Source organism: Pseudophryne corroboree, chromosome 9, assembly GCF_028390025.1.
Source record: "Pseudophryne corroboree isolate aPseCor3 chromosome 9, aPseCor3.hap2, whole genome shotgun sequence".
Classification (NCBI taxonomy): Eukaryota; Metazoa; Chordata; class Amphibia; order Anura; family Myobatrachidae; genus Pseudophryne; species Pseudophryne corroboree.
Genome location: NC_086452.1, coordinates 46561573 through 46576823, shown reverse-complemented (window position 1 = coordinate 46576823; position 15251 = coordinate 46561573). Strand labels below are relative to the sequence as shown.

Below are 15251 nucleotides of genomic sequence, written 5' to 3'. Positions count from 1 at the left end.
TGAAGGATTGCAGCTGACGGGTATTTCTATTCTAGTTACTGCCTATACATGAAGGATTGCAGCTGACGGGTATTTCTATTCTAGTTACTGCCTATACATGAAGGACTGCAGCTGACAAGTATTTCTATTCTAGTTACTGCCTATACATGAAGGATTGCAGCTGACGGGTATTTCTATTCTAGTTACTGCCTATACATGAAGGACTACAGCTGACGGGTATTTCTATTCTAGTTACTGCCTATACATGAAGGATTGCAGCTGACGGGTATTTCTATTCTAGTTACTGCCTATACATGAAGGATTGCAGCTGACGGGTATTTCTATTCTAGTTACTGCCTATACATGAAGGACTACAGCTGACTCTATTCTAGTTACTGCCTATACATGAAGGATTGCAGCTGACGGGTATTTCTATTCTAGTTACTGCCTATACATGAAAGATTGCAGCTGACGGGTATTTCTATTCTAGTTACTGCCTATACATGAAGGATTGCAGCTGACGGTTATTTCTATTCTAGTTACTGCCTATACATGAAGGATTGCAGCTGACGGGTATTTCTATTCTAGTTACTGCCTATACATGAAGGACTGCAGCTGACGGGTATTTCTATTCTAGTTACTGCCTATACATGAAGGACTGCAGCTGACGAGTATTTCTATTCTAGTTACTGCCTATACATGAAGGACTGCAGCTGACGGGTATTTCTATTCTAGTTACTGCCTATACATGAAGGACTGCAGCTGACGGGTATTTCTATTCTAGTTACTGCCTATACATGAAGGATTGCAGCTGACGGGTATTTCTATTCTAGTTACTGCCTATACATGAAGGACTGCAGCTGACGGGTATTTCTATTCTAGTTACTGCCTATACATGAAGGATTGCAGCTGACGGGTATTTCTATTCTAGTTACTGCCTATACATGAAGGACTACAGCTGACGGGTATTTCTATTCTAGTTACTGCCTATACATGAAGGATTGCAGCTGACGGGTATTTCTATTCTAGTTACTGCCTATACATGAAGGATTGCAGCTGACGGGTATTTCTATTCTAGTTACTGCCTATACATGAAGGACTACAGCTGACTCTATTCTAGTTACTGCCTATACATGAAGGATTGCAGCTGACGGGTATTTCTATTCTAGTTACTGCCTATACATGAAAGATTGCAGCTGACGGGTATTTCTATTCTAGTTACTGCCTATACATGAAGGATTGCAGCTGACGGGTATTTCTATTCTAGTTACTGCCTATACATGAAGGATTGCAGCTGACGGGTATTTCTATTCTAGTTACTGCCTATACAGGAAGGACTGCAGCTGACGGGTATTTCTATTCTAGTTACTGCCTATACATGAAGGACTACAGCTGACGGGTATTTCTATTCTAGTTACTGCCTATACATGAAGGACTGCAGCTGACGGGTATTTCTGGCATTGAAGCAAAGAGGCAGAATCTGAAGAAGGCCTATTACGAGTTCCTCAGCGAGTTTAACTCCTGTCGCTGTGGCCCGTGTGAGAATAACGGGACGCCCATTCTGGATAACAATGCATGCACCTGCCTGTGCCCTGCCGGATATGAAGGTGTCGCCTGTGAGAAGTTTGAACGTCGAGGTACAGTATAAATCACTGTCTAATCCTAGAAACATATGCTGATGCTCACAGAGTGACGCCACATTTTAGGCCCATAGGCAGGTTTAGGTTTTCTTTCGCTCGTCAGCTGTTGTGGAACTAAAAGTCTCAGCCACCCTAGGGCCTAATTCAGACCTGATTGCTAGCAGGCGATTTTTGCACTGCTGCAATAAGATAGTCGCCGCCCGTAGGGAGTGTATTTTAGCTGTAGTGTGTGATTGCATGTGTAGCAGAGCTGTACAAACAGATTTTGTGCAGTATCTGAGTAGCCCAGGACTTACTCGGCCGCTGCGATCACTTCAGCCTGTCCGGGACCGGAATTGACGTCAGTAACCCTCCCTGCAAACACCTGGATACGCCTGCGGACACTTCCAGAAAACAGTAAATTGACACCCACAAACGCCTTCTTCCTGTCAATCTCCTTGCGATCACCCATGCGAACGGATCCGTCGCACAAACCCATCGCTGAGCGGCGATTCGCTTTGTATCCATGCGACGCACCTGCGCATCACGGTGCATATGCATGCGCAGTTTGGACCTGATCGCCCGCTGTGCGAAAACGCAGCCTAGCGATCAGGTCTGAATTACCCCCCAAGTGGCAAAAACGCCGTAATTTGTACTTGTTGAGCAGTAATGTTGCTCCAATAAAATACAACTTTTTTATTATTTCCTCCTGCATCTCTCCCTACGGATTCCCCGCTCCCTGCAGTGTGGTTCCACCACTTGTGTGGTTCTGCAATGGCGGGAGGTGTCCCCCGATGACACACAATTTTCCCCATCATGACGGTATTACCTGTAACCACATTGGATCACGCAGGTTGAACGACCCATTTACGAAGGTCCCATATGCTACCACCACGCTTATATAATTTGATCATTATTATTTTTTAATAAACCTTGATGGACCATTTCATCATCTCCTTGTACTTGTCGGCGTGGCTTTGTAGCGTCACTGATACTATCTCCGTATAGACGTTCCAATCATATTCTGTCTGTTTATTACAGCTGCAAGAGCAAATGGAATGTGGAGCTGTTGGTCACCATGGTCCAACTGCCAATCGGGAAAGCGTCAAAGGACGAGAACTTGCAATAACCCACCTCCTAAAAATGGCGGCGACAGCTGCCTTGGGAAAAGCATCCAGCAGGAATTGTGCTAACACGTCTAGTGATCTCACACTCACATGTTTAGCTTTCTATATACAGTATGTGTCATTCACTTATCCAGGATGTCTGTCTGTTTGTGACTTGATATCATTTGCGGTTTTAAGTTGAGTTTGCAGAAAATACATTAATAAAGATGCTTAAACCATACATCCTAAAATCATGCTTTATGTGTGTGCATATATTTATACTGTACGTATGTACTGTGTATATACATGTGTGTGCGTATATATCATATTAATATGTACAGTACTGTGCAAAAGTTTTAGGCATGTGTGGAAAAAATGCCGCAAAGTAAGAATGCTTTCAAAAATAGCAATCTTTTTAGCAATTAACAAAATGCAAAGTGAATGAGCAGAAGAGAAATCTAAATCAAATCAATATTTGGTGTGACCAGCCTTTGCCTTCAAAAGAACATCAGTTCTCCTAGGTACACTTGCACGCAGTTTTTGAAGGAACTCGGCAAGGAGGTTGTCCCAAACATCTTGGAGAATTAACCACAGATCTTCTGTGGATGCAGGCTTTCTCAAATCCTTCTGTCGCTTCATGTAATCCCAGACAGACAAAGATTAGGGCTCCTTGGGGCTATATCATCATTTACAGGTCTCCTTGTTCTTCTTTACGCTGAAGATAGTGCTTAATGACATTGGCTGTATGTTTGGGGTCGTTGTCCTGCTGCAGAATAAATTTGGAGCCAATCAGATGCCTCTCTGATGGTACTGAATGGTGGATAAGTAGTACCTGCCTGTATTACGTGTGTTTGTGTGTATGTACAGTATATATATATATATATATATATATATATATATAAATATATATCTGTGTGTATATGTATACTGTATGTGTGTGTGTGTGTGTGTGTGTGTATATGTATACTGTATGTGTGTGTGTGTGTGTGTGTGTGTGATTGCAAACTCATTCATAACTGCGTAGATATTCACAGCCTATACGCAATAATGAAGAACATTGACTGTAAGGGTAAACCTATGGCTACATAGACTGGCCACCGCAGTAGCGTCACTCGCCCCTGATTCTCTACATACATGATCGCAGCTGAAGGCAGATACATGCCCCCAAAACCCGGCCATAGCACTTCTGTGTTTTTGCAGTCACTCCCATGTTAACTCCCCCAAATCGCCCCTTCCTGTCAATCACTCTGCGATTTAATTTTCGCCGTGAGCGCCAGCACAAAGGCATGCGCAATGTGATCGCCGCACATGCGCAGTTTGCTGATAATAGCTCCATTGCGAAAACAGTGGTATTGCATATAAATATAAATTAGGCCCAGAGTATATACTATATCCATAAAGGGGCCCAGACCATATACTCTCTAATGGTTCTGTGTTACTTGCCTCTGTGTTGGCTGGCCACACCCCTTCTGGAGGCTGGCCACACCCCTAAGTATGGGCCCATGCCATTGCATTCCCCCAAGTGGACCCTTCATGCACCAGTCTGCCACTGCCTGACATAGAATCATGAGTGTGTTATTACTGATGAATATTTTTTTTCATTAAGAGGGACATTTACTAAGCAGTGATAAGAGCGGAGAAGTGAGCCAGTGGAGAAGTGTCCATGGCAACCAATCAGCACTGAGTAACATCTATAATTTGCATACTATAAAATGATACAGAACTGCTGATTGGTTGATGGGGCAATTTCCTTAATGCACTGCACAAAATGCACCATAGTCCTGAGCAGCATCATGTACACAGTCTGGAACCTGATCCATGGAGGATAGGGTGGGCCCTTAGGCAGTGGGGCCCACCAGGGTTTCCCCCTATACCCCTGTGGGCCAGTCCGACACTGATGTCAAAGATAAACAGTTTCCTACTGATTTGTGGTGTAGCACAACTGTATTTAGGAAAATCAGTTATACAAAATGGTGTAAGTTTTACTGCAACCAACATATAGGGGCCCATTTATTAACAAGTTTTAGCTATTTAAAACTTGTTGCGTATGAAAAATGGTGCTCCAGCCAATCAACTAACTGTCATGTGACAGTTGGGAGCTGATTGGCCGGAGCACCATTTGTCATACACAACACATTTTAAATAGCAAAAACGCTTTAATAAATGGGCGCCATAATCCGTAATATCAGTATTAATATCTGAATCCTGATTCCAAGCATCTGAAAATGGGGTCTGTGCATGCGTCACAAGATGTGTCCGCCGCTCCACCCGTGTCGCATCTCCAGCGGACGAAGCATAACAGGAACAGGCATTGCTGTGTGGCGACTATTCGGACACATATAACAGCAGCTTCTCATGGAAGCGTTGTGGGCATGTAGCCCAACGTGTACGCTTGTTTTCACTCAGCACGTCCTGATACCGAAAAACAGTGAGTGGCGCAACTTGAACGAATGCAGACTCAGGCATAGTCGCATAGGCGGGTGGATAGTCTTATTAGCGTATCTCAGGGGTCTATTCATGAAGCAGTGAAAAGAGTGGAGATGTGAGCCTGTGGAGAATGTTGCCTATGGCAACCAATCAGCTGCTTCGTACAATTGTATAGTATGCAAATTAAAAATGTTACTTCAATTCTGATTGGTTGCCATTGGCAACTTCTCCACAGGCTCAAATCGCCACTCTTTTCACTGCTTTATGAATAGACCTCTTAGTAAGTAGACAGGCCACACGTTGAGAAGGACATGATGCAAATAATTGACATGCAGTGACATGCTGCCCAAGTCTCGCTTACAGTCTAAAGGGGTGGTCTTCAGTATGCCGGCTGTCAGGATCCCGGCGCACAGTATACCGGTGCCGGGATCCCGACAGCCAGCATACCGACACTTATTCTCCCTCGTGGGGGTCCACGACCCCCCTGGAGGGAGAGTAAAATAGTGTAGCGCGCCACCGTGCCCGTAGTGTGGCGAGCGCAGTGAGCCCGCAAGGGGCTCATTTGCGCTCGCCACACTGTCGGTAAGCCGGCGGTCGGGCTCTCGGCGCCGGTATGCTGGTCGCCGGGAGCCTGACCGCCGGCAATCAATAGTGAACCCGTCTAAAGGTGTGGGAAACACTTGATGTATAGAATGGTAGATAGACAACTGCAGCTGCTGACGGAGAAAGAGTGAGGGACTATTGTTAGGCAGACGTGTTATCGGCCACCCATAATAAAGTGGACATTGCTACGCAGCTACAGACGCATACCATTCCCTGCGCATGTTCAGTACAAAATAATATATTTTGCAATTCCCTGTTGGCAGTGCAGCCAACTCTACATGCCCACAGTGTCCAGGCAGTAAGAACAGCACAGGACGAAACGCGCAGCGGTCAGAGCTGAAAGATGACATTGATTGTCAGATAGGAGGAACCTGCCTAATTTGGGCAGATCGGAATGTTTTTCTGAAAATATGGGCTATGCCTAAATGAGTTGGTATCCAGTACTCAGAAGGGACTCATCATGGCCAACGTACACTTCTCTTATGGACTGCAAACTCACAAAACATTGTGCAATTAAATAGGGAAATGGTAGCGTGACATGATTATTGGCATGATTGTGCCTAATGATATTTTCCACACCTGTGCTTCTTTCTGCAAATGTTCCCCAAAATATCCAATTTTTTTATATGGTATATGTGCAGATTGATACGTAAAGTAGACTTTGCATTTCATCCTGGTAAAATCTAGGTGTTTCTGCAAAAAAGTAATATTCTAACACTTGCAACCATATTTCTCCATAAAGCTCCTCCCACTAAATGGCTGCTTCCACTGAGTACCTCGATGATGTCATCGATATCCAGTTCTTAGGAATAGTGCTATCCCATTCCCAACATTCCATGGAGATTGCACTCGCAAAGGTCATCAATGATCTACTGACAGCAAAGTCTAAAGATTGTTTCTCCATCCCGGGGATAGATCTGCTGCTTTTGACACATTATCATCCTCTTCTCCTGTCCTGCTCTTCGATCCATTGGCCTTCATGACACAGTTATTTCCTGGATCACTTCCTGTCTATAGAACCACTCTTTCTGACGTCTTTCCCTCTGGCACATTCTCCTCTACCACCATCTGTTGGATTCCCATGTTCTCCTAGGCAATAATTTGCTTATCAGGCCTAGAGTACTATGCTGATGACCCCAGTTCTACCTCTACGCCCTTGATCTCTCCCATTTGGTACTGGACTACTGCAACCTCTTGCTATCTGGTATACTCCTCACTCATTTATCCTACTTAATGCATTTTAAACGCTGCAGAAAGCCTAATATTCCTCTTTCACCACTCCTCATCTGCTGCACGGCTCTGCAAATCTGCTCTGCTTCAAGAATACAATTTAAATTGGTATCCGGACTATAGATCTACACTAAAAAAGTCAGCAGTCAATAGGTCTACCACTAATGGCAGACATGCATTAGATCGGCAGGGTCAAAAGGTCAACATGTAAAAGGTAGATGGTTCAAAAGATAGGGTCAAAAGGTCGACATGGCACTGGTCGACACACATGGTCAACACAAGTTTTGTTTCAACTTTTTCATACTTTACCATCCACGTGGACTACGATTGGAAATAGTAACCTGTGCCCCCCCCCCCCCCTATACTACTGTCTACCTTTCACATGTCGACCTTTTGACCATGTCAACCATATGGGGTCAACCTAGTAACTGTCGCCCTAATATGGGTCGACCGAATGAACCATACCCACTACTCCCACCTATACTACTAACACTAATACACCCTCACACCTACCGTACTCCCACCTATACTACCCACACTAATACACCCTCACACCTACCCTACTCCCACCTATACTACCCACACTAATACACCCTCACACCTCCCCTACTCCCACCTATACTACCCACACTAATACACCCTCACACCTACCCTACTCCCACCTATACTACCCACACTAATACACCCTCACACCTACCCTACTCCCACCTATACTACCCACACTAATACACCCTCACACCTACCCTACTCCCACCTATACTACCTACACTAATACACCCTCACACCTACCCTACTCCCACCTATACTACCCACACTAATACACCCTCACACCTACCCTACTCCCACCTATACTACTCACACTAATACACCCTCACACCTACCCTACTCCCACCTATACTACCTACACTAATACACCCTCACACCTACCCTACTCCCACCTATACTACCCACACTAATACACCCTCACACCTACCCTACTCCCACCTATACTACCCACACTAATACACCCTCACACCTCTCCTACTCCCACCTATACTACCTACACTAATACACCCTCACACCTACCCTACTCCCACCTATATTACTCATACTAATACACCCTCACACCTACCCTACTCCCACCTATACTACCTACACTAATACACCCTCACACCTACCGTACTCCCACCTATACTACCCACACTAATACACCCTCACACCTACCCTACTCCCACCTATACTACCTACACTAATACACCCTCACACCTACCCTACTCCCACCTATACTACCCACACTAATACAATCTCACACCTCTCCTACTCCCACCTATACTACCCACACTAATACACCCTCACACCTCTCCTACTCCCACCTATATTACTCATACTAATACACCCTCACACCTACCCTACTCCCACCTATACTACCCACACTAATACACCCTCACACCTACCCTACTCCCACCTATACTACCCACACTAATACACCCTCACACCTACCCTACTCCTACCTATACTACTCATACTGATATACCCTCACACCTACCCTACTCCCACCTATACTACCCACACTAATACACCCTCACACCTACCCTACTCCATCCTATATTACCCACACTAATACACCCTCACACCTACCCTACTCCCACCTATACTACCCACACTAATACACCCTCACACCTACCCTACTCCCACCTATACTACCCACACTAATACACCCTCACACCTACCCTACTCCTACCTATACTACTCATACTGATATACCCTCACACCTACCCTACTCCCACCTATACTACCCACACTAATACACCCTCACACCTACCCTACTCCATCCTATATTACCCACACTAATACACCCTCACACCTACCCTACTCCCACCTATACTACCCACACTAATACACCCTCACACCTACCCTACTCCATCCTATATTACCCACACTAATACACCCTCACACCTACCCTACTCCCACCTATACTACCCACACTAATACACCCTCACACCTACCCTACTCCCACCTATACTACCTACACTAATACACCCTCACACCTACCCTACTCCCACCTATACTACCCACACTAATACACCCTCACACCTACCCTACTCCCACCTATACTACCCACACTAATACACCCTCACACCTACCCTACTCCCACCTATACTACCCTCACACCTACCCTACTCCCACCTATACTACCCACACTAATACACCCTCACACCTACCCTACTCCCACCTATACTACCCACACTAATACACCCTCACACCTACCCTACTCCCACCTATACTACCCACACTAATACACCCTCACACCTACTTTACTCCCACCTATACTACCCACACTAATACACCCTCACACCTACCCTACTCCCACCTATACTACCCACACTAATACACCCTCACACCTACCCTACTCCCACCTATACTACCAACACTAATACACCCTCACACCTACCCTACTCCCCCTATACTACTCACACTAATACACCCTCACACCTACCATACTCCCACCTATACTACCTACACTAATACACCCTCACACCTACCGTACTCCCACCTATACTACTAACACTAATACACCCTCACACCTACCGTACTCCCACCTACACAACCCACACTAATACACCCTCACACCTACCCTACTCCATCCTATATTACCCACACTAATACACCCTCACACCTACCCTACTCCCACCTATACTAACCACACTAATACGCCCTCACACCTACCCTACTCCCACCTATACTACCAACACTAATACACCCTCACACCTACCCTACTCCCACCTATACTACCCACACTAATACACCCTCACACCTACCCTACTCCCACCTATACTACCCACACTAATACACCCTCACACCTACCCTACTCCCACCTATACTACCCACACTAATACACCCTCACACCTACCCTACTCCCACCTATACTACCCACACTAATACACCTTCACACCTACCCTACTCCCACCTATACTACCCACACTAATACACCCTCACACCTACTTTACTCCCACCTATACTACCCACACTAATACACCCTCACACCTACCCTACTCCCACCTATACTACCCACACTAATACACCCTCACACCTACCCTACTCCCACCTATACTACCAACACTAATACACCCTCACACCTACCCTACTCCCCCTATACTACTCACACTAATACACCCTCACACCTACCGTACTCCCACCTATACAACCCACACTAATACACCCTCACACCTACCCTACTCCATCCTATATTACCCACACTAATACACCCTCACACCTACCCTACTCCCACCTATACTACCCACACTAATACACCCTCACACCTACCCTACTCCCACCTATACTACCTACACTAATACACCCTCACACCTACCCTACTCCCACCTATACTACCCACACTAATACACCCTCACACCTACCCTACTCCCACCTATACTACCCACACTAATACACCCTCACACCTACCCTACTCCCACCTATGCTACCCACACTAATACACCCTCACACCTACCCTACTCCCACCTATACTACCCACACTAATACACCCTCACACCTACCCTACTCCCACCTATACTACCCACACTAATACACCCTCACACCTACTTTACTCCCACCTATACTACCCACACTAATACACCCTCACACCTACCCTTCTCCCACCTATACTACCCACACTAATACACCCTCACACCTACCCTACTCCCACCTATACTACCAACACTAATACACCCTCACACCTACCCTACTCCCCCTATACTACTCACACTAATACACCCTCACACCTACCATACTCCCACCTATACTACCTACACTAATACACCCTCACACCTACCCTACTCCCACCTATACTACCCACACTAATACACCCTCACACCTACCCTACTCACACCTATACTACCCACACTAATACACCCTCACACCTACCCTATTCACACCTATACTACCCACACTAATACACCCTCACACCTACCCTACTCCCACCTATACTAACCACACTAATACGCCCTCACACCTACCCTACTCCCACCTATACTACCAACACTAATACACCCTCACACCTACCCTACTCCCACCTATACTACCCACACTAATACACCCTCACACCTACCCTACTCCCACCTATACTACCTACACTAATACACCCTCACACCTACCCTACTCACACCTATACTACCCACACTAATACACCCTCACACCTACCCTATTCACACCTATACTACCCACACTAATACACCCTCACACCTACCCTACTCCCACCTATACTACCTACACTAATACACCCTCACACCTACCCTACTCCCACCTATACTAACCACACTAATACACCCTCACACCTACCCTACTCCGCCCTATACTACCAACACTAATACACCCTCACACCTACCCTACTCCCACCTATACTACCCACACTAATACACCCTCACACCTACCCTACTCCCACCTATACTACCTACACTAATACACCCTCACACCTACCCTACTCCCACCTATACTACCTACACTAATACACCTTTACACCTACCCTACTCCCACCTGCTGTATACTACTCACAATAATTCACCCTCACACCTAACATACTCCATCCTATACTACCCACAATAATACACCCTCACACCTACCATACCCCATCCTATACTATCCACACTAATACACCTTTACACCTATTCTACTCCCACCTACAGTATACTACTCACACTAATTCACCCTCACACCTACCATACTCCATCCTATACTAGCCACACTAATACACCCTCATACCTACCTTACTCCCACCTATACTACCCACACTAATACACCCACACATCTACCCTACTCACACCTATACTACCCACACTAATACACCCTCACACCTACTCTACTCCCACCTATACTACCCACACGAATACACCCTCACACCTACTTTACTCCCACCTATACTACCCACACTAATATACACTCACACCTACCTTACTCCTACCTATACTACCCACACCCATACACACTCACACCTATCCTACTCCCACCCATACTACTCCCATTAATACACCCTAACATCTTCCCTTCTCACACCTATACTACTCACACTAATACACCCTTACACCTACCCTACTCCCACTTATACTACCCACACTAATACACCCTCACACCTACCTTACTCCCACCTATACTACTCACACTAATACACCCTCACACCTACCCTACTCCCACTTATACTACCCACACTAATACATACTCACACCTACCCTACTCCCACCTATACTAACCACACTAATACACCCTCACACCTACCATACTCCCATCTATACTACCCACACTAATACACCCTCACACCTACCTTACTCCCACCTATACTACTCACACTAATACACCCTCACACCTACCCTACTCCCACTTATACTACCCACACTAATACACACTCACACCTACTCTACTCCCAACCATACTACCCACACTAATACACCCTCACACCTACCCTACTCCCACCTATACTACCCACACTAATATAAACTCACACCTACCCTACTCCCAACCATACTACCCACACTAATACACCCTCACTCCTACCCTACTCCCACATACACTACCTACACCCTCACACCTACCCTACTCCCACCTATACTACCCACACTAATACACCCTCACACCTACCCTACTTCATCCTATACTACTCTAACTAACATACACTCCCACCTACCTTACTCACACCAATACTACTTACACTTATTCTACCCACATGGTATCCGGACTCCAGGTCGACAACAAAAAGGTCGACACACCTTAGGTCGACGTCAATTGGTCGACACACCTTAGGTCGACATGGACAAAAGGTCGACAGGGACAAGGTCGACATGGAAAAAGGTCGACATGAGTTTTTTTATGTTTTTTTTTTTCTTTTTTTGAGCCTTTCCATACTTAACGATCCATGTGGACTACGATTGGAACGGTAAAGTGTGCCGAGCGAAGGCACCATGCCCGAAGCATGGCGAGCGAAGCGAGCCATGCGAGGGGACGCGGTGCACTAATTGGGGTTTTCGGTCACTCTACGAAGAAAACAACCTAAGGTGTGTCGACCGTTTTGTTGTCGACCCTGAGTCCCAGACCCTACCCACATTAATATACTCTCACACCTACCCTACTCCAACCTATACGACCCACACTGAAACACCCTTACATCTACCCTACTCCCACCTATACTACCCACACTGTGCTTACGAGAGGGAAATCCATTAATTGGTTAAGGGTGCTTCACTATAGTAGAAATAAATAATTAACTGTCATCAAAGTTTTATTAATATGTAATTTCACAGAATAATCTGACATAATTCTGAGGCACCGCGATGTAGACAATACGTAGTTCATCCCATACTCTGTCACACACAGTTAGCACTTTCTTGAGTCACTGGGGGCTCCGTCACACGCTCTGCCTCCGTTCTGTGGGGACGGGTTATTGCACTGCCGTTGTCTGGATTGATTCCCGCCTGAGCATGGGGTCCAGCTTGACCAGCAGTTCCAGTTTCCATCTATGGGAGGGACTGAAACATAAAATAAGAAACCCCTTGTGAGGCTGGGAACGTGTGGGAAGAACATTGTCCACATATGTGGAATGTATTTGTTGCCTCCTCTTCACTACTGGTGGAGTAGGTGCAGCACCTGCAACCTTTCTCATGTGGCCACCATGGTCCAAGACATAGTGGCTGGATGGGAAAAGGTGAAGGTTTAGTAAAAAGGGGCCTGATTCTTTCTGTGTAATAATAGGGGCAGTGGTGCACCCCAGTGCATTAATGGGACCTTTACCATTTAAACCCAGTAGCTACATTTTTGATCTTCACCAAACAGAATGGGGCTAGTATTATGCCAGTTTGTGCATTGTAGAATGGCGCACGCAGTTTTGAGGGAATCTGACACTCACTGAACCAAGTACAGCAAGGACGGGTTCACGTAATAGCTAGCTGTTGCAAATACACTATTATGAAGATGATGGACACAACTGCAAACGATGTTCCTGCAGATGATCCGATACTGCATCTTTGAGGCGCAGCAGCGAATCAGAGAAGCCGGTAGGAGGCGTCATTTGTACAGGACACCACCTGCGGGATTAGCAAATATTCATACAGCAGCTGTGTCCAAAGACACAACTGCTGAATACACTGCATCCACCTCTGAATCCGGACAGCCAATGCATGTGTCATTGGGTAATCGTGCGCTCCAGGGAATGGAGTGAGGTCCTCCGATGTCAGTACTGAGTACCCTGTGTCAGCAGTAATTATATGTTCCGACTAGCTGCAGTGTGGGAGTTGTATGTCTGCTGCTAATGACCCAATAATCCTTTGGAACTCATACTAGACATATAGGGCCTGATTTTAAGTTGAACATACTGTATACAGATGCATCCTCCCTCGTCTTGTACGCAGCATGCGTACGCAATATGTATACGCATCTTGATGGAGGAGACAAGAGTTGATGTTTCACTCTGTACGTGCTTGTTACTGTCCGTCCGCAAACTAGGCGTTTCAGGATGGCCACTGGACGGATATCGCACCGATTCTTCTCCTGGGAGTGTCATGTTTGAGATGGATCGTTTGCACCCAGCATGGGCCGATATTAATGATGGCTGCTGCGGAATGAAAAACAGTGGGCGGTGCACGGAGTAGACAATGGCGCTGTGTCAAAGTCTACTGCAAATGCACAGGTCTCCAGGAAAATGGGGTGACAGCCATTTTCCCAGTAACTACACATGCACGGGTCTCCAGGAAAATGGGGCGGCACTGCAGCCATTTTCCCAGTAACTACACATGCACAGGGCTCCAGTAAAATGGGGCGGCAGCCATTTTCCCAGTAGCTACACATGCACAGGTCTCCAGGAAACTTGGGTGGCAGCCATTTTCCCAGTGATTTTTCTACTGCACATGCACATGTCTCCAGGAAAATGCGGCGGCAGCCATTTTTCCTGTGATTTGCGCAATGCTGCTGATGTAGGACTCCACAGAGGTGAGTTTTAAGGAACATGGGTGCATGGTGTGCGGTGTGGGTCCCCCTTGACCCAGGGGCTGGTGTGCACTACACACCCTGCAGCCATTATAGATACGCCGCTGCCCAACTGGTTATCTCAATGCATCTATTCTGGGTGCCCACTGTTTTGTCCAGTCACCGTCTGCATTCTACGATGAACAAGGAAGCCGGTATATACGCCTAGGACAGTTTCATGATTCTGCTCCTACGCTCTTACGAGATGGAACGCGTTCACACGGTCGCTGCGCAGTTACCGCCCAGAAACGCCCATTTTATGGATAATGTGCTTTGTCGACAGAAGGGATCACTCTGTACGCACTAG

At 46.3% G+C, this 15251-nt stretch overlaps 2 protein-coding genes across 2 annotated transcripts in view; one reads left to right on the top strand and one right to left on the bottom strand.

Moving 5' to 3' along the window:
- C8A (complement C8 alpha chain) overlaps positions 1–2945 on the top strand; it is a 70882-nt gene extending 67937 nt beyond the window's left edge. Inside the window, exons 10-11 of the mRNA XM_063939286.1 lie at positions 1394–1616; positions 2640–2945. Coding sequence (XP_063795356.1) covers positions 1394–1616; positions 2640–2791 — 375 coding nt within the window. The 3' untranslated portion in view covers positions 2792–2945. The remainder of the gene's footprint in view (positions 1–1393; positions 1617–2639) is intronic.
- Positions 2946–13187: 10242 nt separating this feature from the next.
- Positions 13188–15251, bottom strand: part of C8B (complement C8 beta chain) — a 45950-nt gene continuing 43886 nt past the window's right edge. Inside the window, exon 12 of the mRNA XM_063939292.1 lies at positions 13188–13452. Within this exon, the coding sequence (XP_063795362.1) occupies positions 13301–13452 (152 nt within the window). The 3' untranslated portion in view covers positions 13188–13300. The remainder of the gene's footprint in view (positions 13453–15251) is intronic.